Source organism: Oncorhynchus clarkii, chromosome 29 (assembly GCF_045791955.1).
Source record: "Oncorhynchus clarkii lewisi isolate Uvic-CL-2024 chromosome 29, UVic_Ocla_1.0, whole genome shotgun sequence".
Lineage (NCBI taxonomy): Eukaryota > Metazoa > Chordata > Actinopteri > Salmoniformes > Salmonidae > Oncorhynchus > Oncorhynchus clarkii.
In genome coordinates, this window is record NC_092175.1 from 47832855 (window position 1) to 47850785 (window position 17931).

The window sequence follows — 17931 nt, forward strand, 5'->3', positions numbered from 1 at the left end:
ATCTATATACCCCCATCTATATACCACTATTACATACTACTATCTATATACCACTATTACATACTACTATCTATATACCACTATTACACACCACCATCTATATACCCCCATCTATATACCACTATTACATACTACTATCTATATACCACTATTACACACCACCATCTATATACCCCCATCTATATACCACTATTACACACCACCATCTATATACCCCCATCTATATACCACTATTACACACCACCATCTATATACCCCCATCTATATACCACTATTACATACTACTATCTATATACCACTATTACACACCACCATCTATATACCACCATCTATATACCACTATTACACACCACCATCTATATACCACTATTACACATCACCATCTATATACCACTATTACACACCACCATCTATATACCACTATTACACACCACCATCTATATACCACTATTACATACCACCATCTCTATACCACTATTACACACCACCATCTATATACCCCTATTACATCTAACATCTATATACCACTATTACACACCACCATCTATATACCCCTATTACACACCACCATCTAACATCTATATACCACTATTACACACCACCATCTCTATACCCCTATTACACACCACCATCTAACATCTATATACCACTATTACACACCACCAACTAACATCTATATACCACTATTACATACGACCATCTATATACCCCTATTACACACCACCATCTAACATCTATATACCACTATTACACACCACCATCTATATACCCCTATTACACACCACCATCTAACATCTATATACCACTATTACACACCACCATCTATATACCCCTATTACACACCACCATCTAACATCTATATACCACTATTACACACCACCAACTAACATCTATATACCACTATTACACACCACCATCTATATACCCCTATTACACACCACCATCTAACATCTATATACCACTATTACACACCACCATCTATATACCCCTATTACACACCACCATCTAACATCTATATACCACTATTACACACCACCACCTATATACCCCTATTACACACCACCATCTAACATCTATATACCACTATTACACACCACCATCTATATACCCCTATTACACACCACCATCTAACATCTATATACCACTATTACACACCACCATCTATATACCACTATTACACACCACCATCTATATACCACTATTACACACCACCATCTATATACCACTATTACACACCACCATCTATATACCACTATTACACACCACCATCTATATACCACTATTACACACCACCATCTATATACCACTATTACACACCACCATCTATATACCACTATTACACACCACCATCTATATACCACTATTACACACCACCATCTATATACCACTATTACACATCACCATCTATATACCACTATTACACACCACCAACTAACATCTATATACCACTATTACTCACCACCATAGAAATCGAATAGAAAACAGATTGACCTCAAAACTTTTTTTCCCTGGATCGATTGTGCTCGGGGTTTCACCTGTCAAATCAGTTCTGTTATACTCACAGACATTATTCAAACAGTTGTAGAAACTTCAGAGTGTTTTCTATCCAAATCTACTAATAATATGCATATCCTAGCTTCTGGGCCTGAGTAGCAGGCTGTTTACTTTGGGCACGTTTTCATCCGGACATGAAAATACCACCCCCTAGCCCAAAGAGGTTTTAACTGACTTGCCTAGTTAAATGAAGGTTAAATAAATACAAATAAAAACATCATGGAGCTGAGTTTACCTTTCTGCCCAAAATTTCATTTAAGGTGCTGCAGAGCTTTTTACTATCATTCTTTATATAATTTATCTTTGTTTCATAGTGTAGTTTCTTCTTCTTTGTATTCAGTTTAGTCACATGATTTCTTAATTTGTAGTACGTTTGCCAATCAGTTGGGCTGCCAGACTTATTTGCCATACATCTCCCTCTCAACCATACAATTTTTCAACTCCTCATCAATTCAAGGGGGAAAACAGTTTTTTTTACAGTCATTTGCAAAATGGGTGTGTGCTTATTAGTAACTGGGATTAGCAATTTCATAAATGTGTCAAGTGCAACATCTGGTTGCTCCTCATTACACACCACAGACCAGCAGCATCTGGTTGCTCCTCATTACACACCACAGACCAGCAAATATTCTTTACATCAACAACATATGAATCACTACAGAACAGGTTGCAGGCACACAGTCGGCCATTTTACATAGATTATATTAACTCAACCCTTAAAGCAGACACACAGTCCTTAATGAAAACAGATTATATTAACTCAACCCTCAACCCTTAAAGCAGACACACAGTCGGACATTTTATATAGATTATATTAACTCAACCCTTAAAGCAGACACACAGTCCTTAATGAAAACAGATTATATTAACTCAAATCATGATTGGCTTGATTTAGTTACCAATGTTAGATGTGGACAGTTCAGGGATATTGTATGTTCCCCTTTTGATTATAAAGGCAAGTTAATGGATTACTCATTAATGGATGGATTATATTAATGGATGGATTATTCATTAATGGATTACTCATTAATGGATGGATTACTCATTAATGGAATACATTAATGATGGATTACTCATTAATGGATGGATTATATTAATGGATGGATTACTCATTAATGGATGGATTACTCATTAATGGATTACATTAATGATGGATTACTCATTAATGGATGGATTACTCATTAATGGATGGATTACTCATTAATGGATTACATACATTGGAAATACAAGTAAGTACACCAACATGACCTTTCCATTCTTAACATGTGGAGGGTCAATTGCCACAGTAGATTTTCTGTGGTAAACAAGGAAATGCCTCATTTCATTTGAACAAAATGATTGTCAAATAGTTAAGTGATTAATTTGCTGAAATAGCAGTTTAATATAAAGATATTACCCACCAGAGGACAAAATAGTAAAAAATGAAAATGTTGGCAGCAGCCACAACTAAATGTCAGTGGTTGTAATTCAGATTCACTGTGCGGATGATCTTTGTGCGTATTGATGGTTAAACAAGAGATCACCTCGGGTGTAAACGGTGCTCAATGTGGGTTGCTATTAGCCCAGTCTGTCTAGGTCCCTCTGTCCATCACAGACACTGGTTACAGTTTGAAGCTTTTTCTTGAGTGGGCAGCTTGATAAAAGCCAGTCAATATTTAAATCACCCAGAAAATATACAGTGCCTTGCGAAAGTATTCGGCCCCCTTGAACTTTGCGACCTTTTGCCACATTTCAGGCTTCATAAACATAAAGATATAAAACTGTATTTTTTTGTGAAGAATCAACAACAAGTGGGACACAATCATGAAGTGGAACGACATTTATTGGATATTTCAAACTTTTTTAACAAATAAAAAACTGAAAAATTGGGCGTGCAAAATTATTCAGCCCCCTTAAGTTAATACTTTGTAGCGCCACCTTTTGCTGCGATTACAGCTGTAAGTCGCTTGGGGTATGTCTCTATCAGTTTTGCACATCGAGAGACTGAACATTTTTCCCATTCCTCCTTGCAAAACAGCTCGAGCTCAGTGAGGTTGGATGGAGAGCATTTGTGAACAGCAGTTTTCAGTTCTTTCCACAGATTCTCGATTGGATTCAGGTCTGGACTTTGACTTGGCCATTCTAACACCTGGATATGTTTATTTTTGAACCATTCCATTGTAGATTTTGCTTTATGTTTTGGATCATTGTCTTGTTGGAAGACAAATCTCCATCCCAGTCTCAGGTCTTTTGCAGACTCCATCAGGTTTTCTTCCAGAATGGTCCTGTATTTGGCTCCATCCATCTTCCCATCAATTTTAACCATCTTCCCTGTCCCTGCTGAAGAAAAGCAGGCCCAAACCATGATGCTGCCACCACCATGTTTGACAGTGGGGATGGTGTGTTCAGCTGTGTTGCTTTTACGCCAAACATAACGTTTTGCATTGTTGCCAAAAAGTTCAATTTTGGTTTCATCTGACCAGAGCACCTTCTTCCACATGTTTGGTGTGTCTCCCAGGTGCCTTGTGGCAAACTTTAAACAACACTTTTTATGGATATCTTTAAGAAATGGCTTTCTTCTTGCCACTCTTCCATAAAGGCCAGATTTGTGCAATATACGACTGATTGTTGTCCTATGGACAGAGTCTCCCACCTCAGCTGTAGATCAATGCAGTTCATCCAGAGTGATCATGGGCCTCTTGGCTGCATCTCTGATCAGTCTTCTCCTTGTATGAGCTGAAAGTTTAGAGGGACGGCCAGGTCTTGGTAGATTTGCAGTGGTCTGATACTCCTTCCATTTCAATATTATCGCTTGCACAGTGCTCCTTGGGATGTTCAAAGCTTGGGAAATATTTTTGTATCCAAATCCGGCTTTAAACTTCTTCACAACAGTATCTCGGACCTGCCTGATGTGTTCCTTGTTCTTCATGATGCTCTCTGCGCTTTTAACGGACCTCTGAGACTATCACAGTGCAGGTGCATTTATATGGAGACTTGATTACACACAGGTGGATTGTATTTATCATCATTAGTCATTTAGGTCAACATTGGATCATTCAGAGATCCTCACTGAACTTCTGGAGAGAGTTTGCTGCACTGAAAGTAAAGGGAATGAATAATTTTGCACGCCCAATTTTTCAGTTTTTGATTTGTTAAAAAAGTTTGAAATATCCAATAAATGTCGTTCCACTTCATGATTGTGTCCCACTTGTTGTTGATTCTTCACAAAAAAATACAGTTTTATATCTTTATGTTTGAAGCCTGAAATGTGGCAAAAGGTCGCAAAGTTCAAGGGGGCCGAATACTTTTGCAAGGCACTGTACCTCTCTGTTGATATCACATACATTATCAAGCATTTCACACATGTTATCCAGATAGTGACTGTTAGCACTTGGTCTATAGCAGCTTCCCATGAGAATGTGCTTTAGGTGAGGCAGATGAATCTGTAGCCATATGACTTCAACAGTATTTAACATGAGATCGTCTCTAATCTTTACAGGAATGTGGTTCTGAATATAAACAGCAACACCTCCACCTTTGGCATTTCTGTCTTTTCTGTAGATGTTATAACCATGTATTGCTACGATTGTACCATCAAAGGTGTTATCTAAGTGAGTTTCAGAGATAGTCAGAATATGAATGTAATCTGTTACTAGCATGTTACTGATTTCAGGAACCTTGTTCATTGACTATTTTTAGCACTTTTCTGGGACGTTTGATTGTTTTAATTACTTTATTGGGAAGCTTAGCAGAAGTAGACATGCTGTCCCGCCCTGGCCAAAGAGAGGCTTTTATTCTCTATTTTGGTTAGGCCAGGGTGTGACTAGGGTGGGCGTTCTATGTTCTTTTTTCTATGTTTTTGTATTTCTTTGTTTTTGGCCGGGTATGGTTCTCAATCAGGGACAGCTGTCTGTCGTTGTCTCTGATTGAGAACCATACTTAGGCAGCCTGTTTTCCCACTATGGGTTGTGGGTAGTTATTTTCTATTTAGTGTGTGTTGCACCTGACGGAGCTGTTTCGGTTGTGCCTTTTGTTACTTGGTTATCTAGTGTTCAGTTATATTTAATAAAATGCCAAACACGTACAACGCTGCACCTTGGTCCTCACCTTCTTCCACCAACGACAGCTGTTACACATGCTCATGTTATTTCTGTTAGTGCAGGGTGAGCTGCACACAGTGGACTTCCTACTAGGGCACACCGCCTCAGTTCTAACAGTGTAAATCTGGTTCATAGGCTCATGATTACTGCTTACAATAGCTGTAGGATCAGCAGAGGTATTCAGCACCTTGGTCCTCAGACTACATTGTGTCTACTAACTCCCCTGGTTTAATGTGCATTTGCTGAAGCATTATGACATCTCTGCATCACAATGGTAGGGATTAACTGAGCTGTGCTTGAGTCATTGATAAGTCATTGCCTCAATGCAGCCTTATAATTCTGTGAAAGGATCCAGGAACCCAAATGATTTGGGTGGTTCCCATCGTCCTTATACAACGTGTTTTGTTTCCAAAAGGTGTTGAAATTCTCAACAAAAGTTACACCCATTGAGCTGCAATAATCACATAGCCAGTTGTGAAGAGAGAGAATCCTGCTGAAGCGTACAATGCCACGATTCAGAGAGGGATCAGGGCCAGATATGATGGATCTTTTATATAGTGTCTAAGGAAGCCACTTCAATCCTACTGTATAATCCTCGGCAAGCAAACAATTGCCTCAATGGAACTCTGATTGATCCAGTTGGTCCTGAAACAAGCATAGTAGACACAGCTCCTACAGCTCTGGAAACATTAATTTACTTCTCCAGACAAAGAGGGCTCCATTGGAAAATTCATTGGGGATTAACTTTGTTAGCTTGATGTCTTGCAGTTTAGCTAGCAGTTTAGCTAGCTAGCTAAGGTTAACGGCTCTGTCAAGCAGGCTTCGAGCTGTCTGTTAAGCTGGATTCCGGGACAAGAAATAGTGGGCCTAGTTGTTCAAAGCTAACCGCGTCGCGGAATTCATGCAAAAACAAGCTCAGTATTTATATCTAACGAAGAGTGGTTATTTTTTTGTTGTAAAAAAACAAACCGAGTGTTTCCAGCATACAGTGTTCAGCATACAGTGTCAATATACTTGTTAGCCTGTTGTTAGTCTGTTATTAGTCTGTTGTTAATCTGTTATTAGTATGTTATTAGTGTGTTGTTAGTCTGTTATTAGTATGTTATTAGTCTGCTATTAGTATGTTATTAGTCTGTTGTTAGTCTGTTGTCAGTCTGTTGTCAGTCTGTTGTTAGTCTGTTATTAGTCTGTTATTAGTCTGTTATTAGTCTGTTATTAGTCTGTTGTCAGTCTGTTATTAGTCTGTTATTAGTCTGTTATTAGTCTGTTGTCAGTCTGTTGTTATTCTGTTATTAGTATGTTATTAGTCTGTTGTTAGTCTGTTATTAGTATGTTATTAGTCTGCTATTAGTATGTTATTAGTCTGTTGTTAGTCTGTTGTCAGTCTGTTGTTAGTCTGTTATTAGTCTGTTATTAGTCTGTTGTTAGTCTGTTGTCAGTCTGTTGTTAGTCTGTTATTAGTCTGTTGTTAGTCTGTTGTCAGTCTGTTATTAGTCTGTTATTAGTCTGCTGTTAGTCTGTTGTTAGTCTGCTATTAGTCTGTTATTAGTCTGTTATTAGTCTGCTATTAGTCTGTTGTTAGTCTGTTATTAGTCTGCTATTAGTCTGTTGTTAGTCTGCTATTAGTCTGTTATTAGTCTGTTGTTAGTCTGTTATTAGTCTGTTATTAGTTATTAGTCTGTTGTTAGTCTATTATTAGTCTGTTATTAGTCTGTTATTAGTTATTAGTCTGTTGTTAGTCTATTATTAGTCTATTATTAGTCTGTTATTAGTCTGTTATTAGTCTGTTGTTAGTCTATTATTAGTCTGTTGTTAGTCTGTTGTTAGTCTGTTATTAGTCTGTTATTAGTTATTAGTCTGTTGTTAGTCTATTATTAGTCTGTTATTAGTCTGTTATTAGTCTGTTGTTAGTCTGTTATTAGTCTGTTATTAGTCTATTATTAGTCTGTTGTTAGTCTGTTATTAGTCTGTTATTAGTCTGCCATTAGTCTGTGTATGAGCTAAATGGAGTAGAATGTGTGTGTGTACTCTATTTGCAGCCTTTTTATCAATCTCCGTGGAGCCAAACATTCTTTTGGATAAACTCCCCCTGTTCCCTCTCCTCTCCCTGTCCTCGTTCATACCCTCACTCTCTATCCCCTTACTCACTCCCTCACTCCCTCCCTCCCTCCATCTGCCTCACTCTCTCTTTCTCCTTCTGTCAGTCATTGAGTCATGATGGCGGAGCGGACAGTGCCTCATGCATATCCCATGAGTACTCAGTGTGAACTGAACTCTCCCAGAAGGATCTACGACCAGAACTTTGGAGAGGGTAGGAACCTCTCCCTCTCTCTGTCGCTTTCTGTCTGTCTCTCTGTCGCTCTCTGTCTGTCTTTGTCTCTCTGTGTGTTTTTAAATCAGAGGTGTATTTAGTTTGTGATCTAGCGAAAGCTACGCTATAAAACTATCACTGGATCACTGTCTGTAGCTAACATGCTATATCTCAGTAGTAGTAATGAGTGGTGTGTGTGTGTGTGTGTCACTAGTCACTATAAATCCAAAACAAACAGAGATGAATGTCCAATATTGTTTTCCCCTGAACTAGGGAACCCCGCTCCTCAGAAGGACTGTGTGTATAAATAGAACGTCCAGCTGAACAGGGTTCCATAATAACCTATGGCAGCCTGGAACACACACACAGGGCTGTAAAGCCTGCATAGAGACTGGGTATGGAAAAACATGTCTGATTAGAGGAGAGGCAGAAAAATAACAGGGGTGAGTTTCTCCTAAGCCTTGTAGCCTGAGGTATGTTTTCTGACCCACACACCATCCTAGAACAGCTGCACTGGGTTTTATAGTAACTACTGTAAATCTCTTCCCCCCCCCCCAGCCCTGAGAGAACTATCAAACTACTGTAAATCTCTTCCCCCCAGCCCTGAGAGAACTATCAAACTACTGTAAATCTCTTCCCCCCAGCCCTGAGAGAACTATCAAACTACTGTAAATCTCTTACCCTCCAGCCCTGAGAGAACTATCAAACTACTGTAAATCTCTTACCCCCCCAGCCCTGAGAGAACTATCAAACTAATGTAAACCTCTTTCCCTCCAGCCCTGAGAGAACTATCAAACTACTGTAAATCTCTTACCCCCCCAGCCCTGAGAGAACTATCAAACTAATGTAAACCTCTTTCCCCCCAGCCCTGAGAGAACTATCAAACTACTGTAAATCTCTTCCCCCCCCAGCCCTGAGAGAACTATCAAACTAATGTAAACCTCTTTCCCCCCAGCCCTGAGAGAACTATCAAACTAATGTAAACCTCTTTCCCTCCAGCCCTGAGAGAACTATCAAACTACTGTAAATCTCTTCCCCCCCCAGCCCTGAGAGAACTATCAAACTAATGTAAACCTCTTTCCCTCCAGCCCTGAGAGAACTATCAAACTACTGTAAATCTCTTCCCCCCCCAGCCCTGAGAGAACTATCAAACTAATGTAAACCTCTTTCCCTCCAGCCCTGAGAGAACAATCGAACTACTGTAAATCTCTTCCCCCCCAGCCCTGAGAGAACTATAAAACTACTGTAAACCTTGACTCCTCCCCATCTATATGATTCTATTATCTGACTCCTCCCACATCTATATGACTATATTATCTGACTCCTCCCCCATCTATATGATTATATTATTTGACTCCTCCCACATCTATATGATTTTTTTCTCTGACTCCTCCCCCAGCTATATGATTCTATTATCTGACTCCTCCCCCAGCTGTATGATTCTGATATCTGACTCCTCCCCCAGCTCTTACCCCCCAGGACCTCCTCACCCCCACCCTGTACCATGGTTACTATGTCCGTCCAAGAATCACCAAGCAGCTAGGGCGGGGCTTCTCTGATATAGAGGCGGAGCCAGGGAAGTGGACCGTTCGATTGGACGTGTGTCAGTTCACTCCTGATGAAGTCACCGTTCGCACTGTCGACAACCTACTGGAGGTAAAGACTTCTAACCCCTGACCTCTAACGAAATGGTTGATGGACATCAACAAATTAATACATACCATATGAAACACAACATAAAGTATCACACGTAATGTAGTGTCTCTGATTTACTTACAGAATAATATGACCTCTCTAAGACTAGGTGGCTTTGAATGCCACTTTGGTCAACTTATTAGTGGTTGTCCCAGTGTTGGCCACTCTGGTCAACTTATTGAGTGGTTGTCCCAGTGTTGGCGACTATAGTCAACTTATTAGTGGTTGTCCCAGTGTTGGCCACTCTAGTCAACTTATTGAGTGGTTGTCCCAGTGTTGGCCACTCTAGTCAACTTATTAGTGGTTGTCCCAGTGTTGGCCACTCTAGTCAACTTATTAGTGGTTGTCCAAGTGTTGGCCACTCTAGTCAACTTATTGAGTGGTTGTCCCAGTGTTGGCCACTCTGGTCAACTTATTGAGGAGTTGTCCCAGTGTTGGCCACTCTAGACAACTTATTGAGTGGTTGTCCCAGTGTTGGCCACTCTACTCAACTTATTAGTGGTTGTCCCAGTGTTGGCCACTCTGGTCAACTTAAATCAAATCAAATCAAATCAAATTTTATTTGTCACATACACATGGTTAGCAGATGTTAATGCGAGTGTAGCGAAATGCTTGTGCTTCTAGTTCCGACAATGCAGTAATAACAAGTAATCTAACTAACAATTCCAAACTACTGTCTTGTACACAGTGTAAGGGGATAAAGAATATGTACATAAGGATATATGAATGAGTGATGGTACAGAGCAGCATAGGCAAGATACAGTAGATGGTATCGGGTACAGTATGTACAAATGAGATGAGTATGTAAACAAAGTGGCATAGTATAGTATAAAGTGGCTAGTGATACATGTATTACATAAGGATACCGTCGATGATATAGAGTACAGTATATACGTATGCGTATGAGATGAATAATGTAGGGTAAGTAACATTTATATAAGGTAGCATTGTTTAAAGTGGCTAGTGATATATTTACATCATTTCCCATCAATTCCCATTATTAAAGTGGCTGGAGTTGAGTCAGTGTCAGTGTGTTGGCAGCAGCCACTCAGTGTTAGTGGTGGCTGTTTAACAGTCTGATGGCCTTGAGATAGAAGCTGTTTTTCAGTCTCTCGGTCCCAGCTTTGATGCACCTGTACTGACCTCGCCTTCTGGATGATAGCGGGGTGAACAGGCAGTGGCTCGGGTGGTTGATGTCCTTGATGATCTTTATGGCCTTCCTGTGACATCGGGTGGTGTAGGTGTCCTGGAGGGCAGGTAGTTTGCCCCCGGTGATGCGTTGTGCAGACCTCACTACCCTCTGGAGAGCCTTACGGTTGAGGGCGGTGCAGTTGCCATACCAGGCGGTGATACAGCCCGCCAGGATGCTCTCGATTGTGCATCTGTAGAAGTTTGTGAGTGCTTTTGGTGACAAGCCGAATTTCTTCAGCCTCCTGAGGTTGAAGAGGCGCTGCTGCGCCTTCTTCACGATGCTGTCTGTGTGAGTGGACCAATTCAGTTTGTCTGTGATGTGTATGCCGAGGAACTTAAAACTTGCTACCCTCTCCACTACTGTTCCATCGATGTGGATAGGGGGGTGTTCCCTCTGCTGTTTCCTGAAGTCCACAATCATCTCCTTAGTTTTGTTGACGTTGAGTGTGAGGTTGTTTTCCTGACACCACACTCCGAGGGCCCTCACCTCCTCCCTGTAGGCCGTCTCATCGTTGTTGGTAATCAAGCCTACCACTGTTGTGTCGTCCGCAAACTTGATGATTGAGTTGGAGGCGTGCGTGGCCACGCAGTCGTGGGTGAACAGGGAGTACAGGAGAGGGCTCAGAACGCAACCTTGTGGGGCCCCAGTGTTGAGGATCAGCGGGGAGGAGATGTTGTTGCCTACCCTCACCACTTGAGTGGTTGTCCCAGTGTTGGCCACTCTAGTCAACTTATTGAGTGGTTGTCCCAGTGTTGGCCACTCTAGTCAACTTATTAGTGGTTGTCCCAGTGTTGGCCACTCTAGTCAACTTATTAGTGGTTGTCCAAGTGTTGGCCACTCTAGTCAACTTATTGAGTGGTTGTCCCAGTGTTGGCCACTCTGGTCAACTTATTGAGGAGTTGTCCCAGTGTTGGCCACTCTAGACAACTTATTGAGTGGTTGTCCCAGTGTTGGCCACTCTACTCAACTTATTAGTGGTTGTCCCAGTGTTGGCCACTCTGGTCAACTTATTGAGTGGTTGTCCCAGTGTTGGCCACTCTAGTCAACTTATTGAGTGGTTGTCCCAGTGTTGGCCACTCTGGTCAACATATTGAGGAGTTGTCCCATTGTTGGCCACTCTGGTCAACTTATTGAGTGGTTGTCCCATTGTTGGCCACTCTAGTCAACTTATTGAGTGGTTGTCCCATTGTTGGCCACTCTAGTCAACTTATTGAGTAGTTGTCCCAGTGTTGGCCACTCTAGTCAACTTATTGAGTGGTTGTCCCAGTGTTGGCCACTCTGGTCAACTTATTGCCCCCACCCCGTGAAGGGGTTGCATCCGAGCGAGACTTCAAAATGGTCCTCTATCATGCTCTATTCCCCTGATTAACATGACCTGTTACCCCTGACCTCAAACCCCTAATCAAACCTTCTGGAGTTAAAGACCTGTCTCTCTCTCTCCCTCTTCCTTGGTTCGTTGTGGTGTGTGTTTGTGCGTGTGTGTGTGTCAGGTCAGTGGTAACCACTCCCAGAGACAAGATGTCCACGGGTTCATCAGTCGGTCGTTTACGAGGACCTACATACTTCCTGTGGGTGTCGACCCTCTACTGCTCTTCGTCGACCTATCACACGACGGCATCCTCTCTGTCTCCGCTCCCCGGACAACCCCCGACCCGCCCTCTTCACACACGCATATCATACACACACACACCGACAAGACAACCTAGTGACGACACACAGACACAACCAAAATACGACCTAGTGTCCTCTGTCATGGATCAACCCCAATTCCCCCTAGGATCAACCCCCAACACCCTCTAGGATCAACCCAACACCCTCTAGGATCAACCCCAATTCCCCTTAGGATCAACCTCAATTCTCCTTAGGATCAACCCCAACACCCTCTAGGATCAACCCCAACACCCTCTAGGATCAACCCCAACACCCTCTAGGATCAACCCCAACACCCTCTAGGATCAACCCAACACCCTCTAGGATCAACCCCAATACCCTCTAGGATCAACCCAACACCCTCTAGGATCAACCCCAATACCCCCTAGTGTCCTCTGTCATGGATCAACCCCAATACCCTCTAGTGTCCTCTGTCATGGATCAACTCCAATACACCCTAGTGTCCTCTGTCATGGATCAACCCCAATACCCCCTAGTGTCCTCTGTCATGGATCAACCCCAATACCCCCTAGTGTCCTCTGTCATGGATCAACCCCAATACCCTCTAGGATCAAACCCAATACGCCCTAGTGTCCTATGTCATGGATCAACCACAATATCCCCTAGTGTCCTCTGTCATGGATCAACCCCAACACCCTCTAGGATCAACCCCAATACCCCCTAGTGTCCTCTGTCATGGATCAACCCCAACACCCTCTAGGATCAACCCCAATACCCCCCAGTGTCCTCTGTCATGGATCAACCCCAACACCCTATAGGATCAACCCCAATACCCCCTAGTGTCCTCTGTCATGGATCAACCCCAACACCCTCTAGGATCAACCCCAATACCCCCCAGTGTCCTCTGTCATGGATCAACCCCAATACCACTTGGAATGAGATATATGGAACGCAGACCTTGGGAGATAGAACAAGGAACGCAGACCGTAGATTGTAGGTGATAGCAGACTGTGGGGGATAGCAGACTGTGGGGGATAGCAGACTGTAGGTGATAGCAGACTGTGGGGGATAGCAGACTGTGGGGGATAGCAGACTGTTGGTGATAGCAGACTGTGGGGGATAGCAGACTGTGGGGAATAGCAGACTATAGGTGATAGCAGACTGTGGGGGATAGCAGACTGTGGGGGATAGCAGACTGTAGGTGATAGCAGACTGTGGGGGATAGCAGACTGTAGGGGATAGCAGACTGTGGGGATAGCAGACTGTAGGTGATAGCAGACTGTAGGTGATAGCAGACTGTGGGGGATAGCAGACTGTGGGGGATAGCAGACTGTAGGTGATAGCAGACTGTGGGGGATAGCAGACTGTGGGGGATAGCAGACTGTAGGTGATAGCAGACTGTGGAGGATAGCAGACTGTAGGGGATAGCAGACTGTAAGGGATAGCAGACTGTAGGTGATAGCAGACTATAGGGGATAGCAGACTGTGGGAGATAGCAGACTATAGGGGATAGCAGACTGTAGGGGATAGCAGACTGTGGGGGATAGCAGACTGTAGGGGATAGCAGACTGTGGGGGATAGCAGACTGTAGGGGATAGCAGACTGTGGGAGATAGCAGACTGTAGGGGATAGCAGACTGTGGGAGATAGCAGACTATAGGGGATAGCAGCCTGTAGGGGATAGCAGACTGTGGGGGATAGCAGACTGTAGGGGATAGCAGACTGTGGGGGATAGCAGACTATAGGGGATAGCAGACTGTTGGTGATAGCAGACTATAGGGGATAGCAGACTGTAGGGGATAGCAGACTGTGGGGGATAGCAGACTGTAGGGGATAGCAGACTGTGGGGGATAGCAGACTGTAGGTGATAGCAGACTATAGGGGATAGCAGACTGTAGGGGATAGCAGACTGTGGGGGATAGCAGACTGTAGGGGATAGCAGACTGTAGGGGATAGCAGACTGTAGGGGATAGCAGACTGTGGGGCATAAGTCGCCATCATTGGTGCCCATTCAGCGATGCTGATCTAACATGATGGATATTAATCAAGGCCCACAATGTGGTTACTACAATCCCATTGATGTGTTCTATCAGGCCCACAATGTGGTTTCTACAATCCCATTGATGTGTTCTATCAGGTTCACAATGTGGTTTCTACAATACCCATTGATGTGTTCTATCAGGCCCACAATGTGGTTTCTACAATCCCATTGATGCGTTCTATCAGGCCCACAATGTGGTTTCTACAATCCCATTGATGTGTTCTATCAGGCCCACAATGTGGTTTCTACAATCCCATTGATGTGTTCTATCAGGCCCACAATGTGGTTTCTACAATCCTATTTGGATATATTTGTCTGTTTTCGCTGCATAATATTTAGACATTTCTGAAGATTTATATTGTTGCTTAGTGATGCTCTAGTTTACAATAACATATACCTATTGTTTTTTGCAATAAACAATAGTGTTGTTTCTTAAACTAGAATATAGTCTAATGATCTCCATAGATCATAAATAAATGAATAAACAAGGATTGAGTTCTCGAATTGAATGGTTTATTAACCGGAACTCACACATGCTAATGTTTGGTCTTAGCCTCCACCAAATTACTCCCAATTCAACACTCTGTTAAGATGTGAAAGAGGCAGAACAATGCAAACATGGCAACACATCAAACCTGTAGTGCCCAGCGCCCTCCCCAGCCATCCAGCCGTTGCACCAACCCAAGGATGCCAGGCGCCGAAACATTTCCTTCCTTTGATTGGCCGACAGAATATCAGAACACAGGCACATAACTGTCCAAGCGGGTCGCTAGTCGATACAATTGTTTTGTGATCTTTTTAGATTGGTTCTGTGAATAATAAAAGTCAAGTTTAAAGACTAAGGGGATATCTGTGATTTCTGTAGTCTGGCTCTCTGCAGCGAGGATGTGTGTGTGTGTGTCTGTGTGGATTTCAAATAACTCAAGAAATCTGTCATTAATTTTGACGTCTTTGCCAAGGGTCATTTTACTAACTAAGATGTTTGGTGTTTCTCAAAGAAAAAAATGTGCATGAAAACAAGTAATCTGTTGTTGAATGTGGAAGAATCTGTTGAAGAATCCCAACTGTTGACCAATCACAGACGAAGGGGCGTGGACTTTGGGTCCTAACTTCGACTTGCCTCTAGAAAAAATGAACAGACGAAAACAAACGAACAAAAACGTCACAAAATGTCATCATAAGACATGCACAAACTCTTTCTAACTGTTTCGGCTGTATATGTGAAAATGAGCATGCCGAAATCAAGTGCAAAGCACACTGGGTATTATTATTGGCCTTGTTTTGGGGTGGAGCTCATTAGAATATTACACAGCATGCTTTGCAATTGATAATTTTTACGTTTTCTGTACATTTACATGTAGTTAACTTATCACACCATAATGCCATCAGATTTCTGATACCGATGCAGGGTAAAAGGGGGACCCAAAATTGTAAACCACTTTTTTAAAAATGGTATAAAAAAGTATTTTGTATTTTGAAAATACAAATTTCAGTTAAAATACCTAAATCCAGTACCAGTCAATAGTTTGGACACACCTACTCATTCAAGGGGTTTCCTTATTTTTACAATTTTCTACATTGTAGAATAATAGTGAAGACATCAAAACTATGAAATAACACATATGGAATCATGTAGTAACCAAAGAATTGTAAACAAATCAAAAATATATTTCCTATTTGAGATTCTTCTAATAGCCACCCTTTGCCTTGACAGCTTTTTACACTCTTGGCATTCTCTCAACCAGCTTCATGAGGTAGTCACCGGGAATGCATTTCAATTAACAGGTGTGCCTTATTAAAAGTGAATTTGTGGAATTTATTTCCTTCTTAATAGGTTTCAGCCAATCACTTGTGTTGTGACAAGGTAGGGGGTATACAGAAGATAGCCCTATTTGGTAAAAGACCAAGTCCATATTATGACAAGAACAGCTCAAATAAGCAAACAGAAAGGACAGTCCATCATTACTTTAAGACATGAAGTTCAGTCAATATGTAAAAATTCAAGAACTTTGTAAGTTTCTTCAAGTGCAGTCACAACAACCTTCAAGCTCTATGATGAAACTGGCTCTCATGAGGACCGCCACAGGAAAGGAAGACCCAGAGTTACCTCTGCAGCAGAGGATAAGTTCATTAGAGTTACCCGGCTCTCATGAGGAACACCACAGGAAAGGAAGACCCAGAGTTACCTCTGCAGCAGAGGATAAGTTCATTAGGGTTAACTGGCTCTCATGAGGACCGCCACAGGAAAGGAAGACCCAGAGTTACCTCTGCTGCAGAGGATAAGTTCATTAGAGTTACCAGCCTCAGAAATTGCAGCCCAAATAAATGCTTCACAGAGTTCAAGTAACAGACAAATCTCAAAATCAACTTTTCAGAGTACTGTGTGAATCAGGCCTTCCTGGTCAAATTGCTGGAAAGAAACCACTAATAAAGGACACCAATAATAAGAAGAGACTTCCTTGGGCCAAGAAACATGAGCAATGGACATTGGACCGGTGGAAATCTGTCCTTATGTCTGATTAGTCCAAATTTGAGATTTTTGATCTCCGCATGTGTGGTTCCCACCGTGAAGCATGGAGGAGGTGTTATGGTGTGGGGTGTGCTTTGCTGGTGAAACTGTCTTGATTGATTTGGAATTCAAGGCTCACTTAACCAGCATGGATACCACAGCATTCTGCAGCAATACGCCATCCCATCTGGTTTGTGCTTAGTGGGACTATCATTTGTTTTTCAACAGGACAATGACCAAACCACACCTCCAGGCTATGTAAGGTCTATTTGACCAAGGAGAGTGATGGAGTGCTGCATCAGATGACCTGGCCTCCACAATCACCTGGCCTCAACCCCATTGAGGTGATTTGGGATGAGTTGGACCGCAGAGTGAAGGAAAAGCAGCCAACAAGTTCTCTGCATATGTGGAAACTCCTTCAAGACCGTTGTAGATAATATTATAATCCGCCAGTATAAAGTCTTCATGTATGTACATATTATTACATACAGTCTTTATTAATATTGACAATATGTATGTAATAATATCGACATTAATAAAGACAGTGTCTATATTATAATATCTACATGAATAAAGACAGTGTCTATATAATAATATCTACATTAATAAAGGCAGTATCTATATAATAATATCTACATTAATAAAGACAGTGTCTATATAATAATATCTACATTAATAAAGACAGTGTCTATATTATAATATCTACATGAATAAAGACAGTGTCTATATAATAATATCTACATTAATAAAGACAGTGTCTATATAATAACATCTACATTAATAAAGACAGTGTCTATATAATAATATCTACATTAATAAAGACAGTGTCTATGTAATAATATCTACATTAATAAAGACAGTATCTATATAATAATATCTACATTTGTAAGGGGTGCGTAATCGGTGGCAGGGAAGTCAGACGCAGGAGAGCAGAACTTGG

At 41.8% G+C, this 17931-nt stretch overlaps 1 protein-coding gene across 1 annotated transcript; it reads left to right on the top strand.

The window, feature by feature from the left end:
• The first annotated feature begins 7804 nt into the window (after positions 1-7804).
• On the top strand, positions 7805-13424 carry LOC139388352 (heat shock protein, alpha-crystallin-related, b2). Its single transcript, XM_071134967.1, has 3 exons — positions 7805-7944; positions 9410-9600; positions 12322-13424. Exons 1-3 carry the CDS (start codon positions 7848-7850, stop codon positions 12535-12537), a joined length of 504 nt encoding a protein of 167 aa, XP_070991068.1. The 5' UTR covers positions 7805-7847; the 3' UTR covers positions 12538-13424.
• The last annotated feature ends 4507 nt before the right edge of the window (positions 13425-17931 follow it).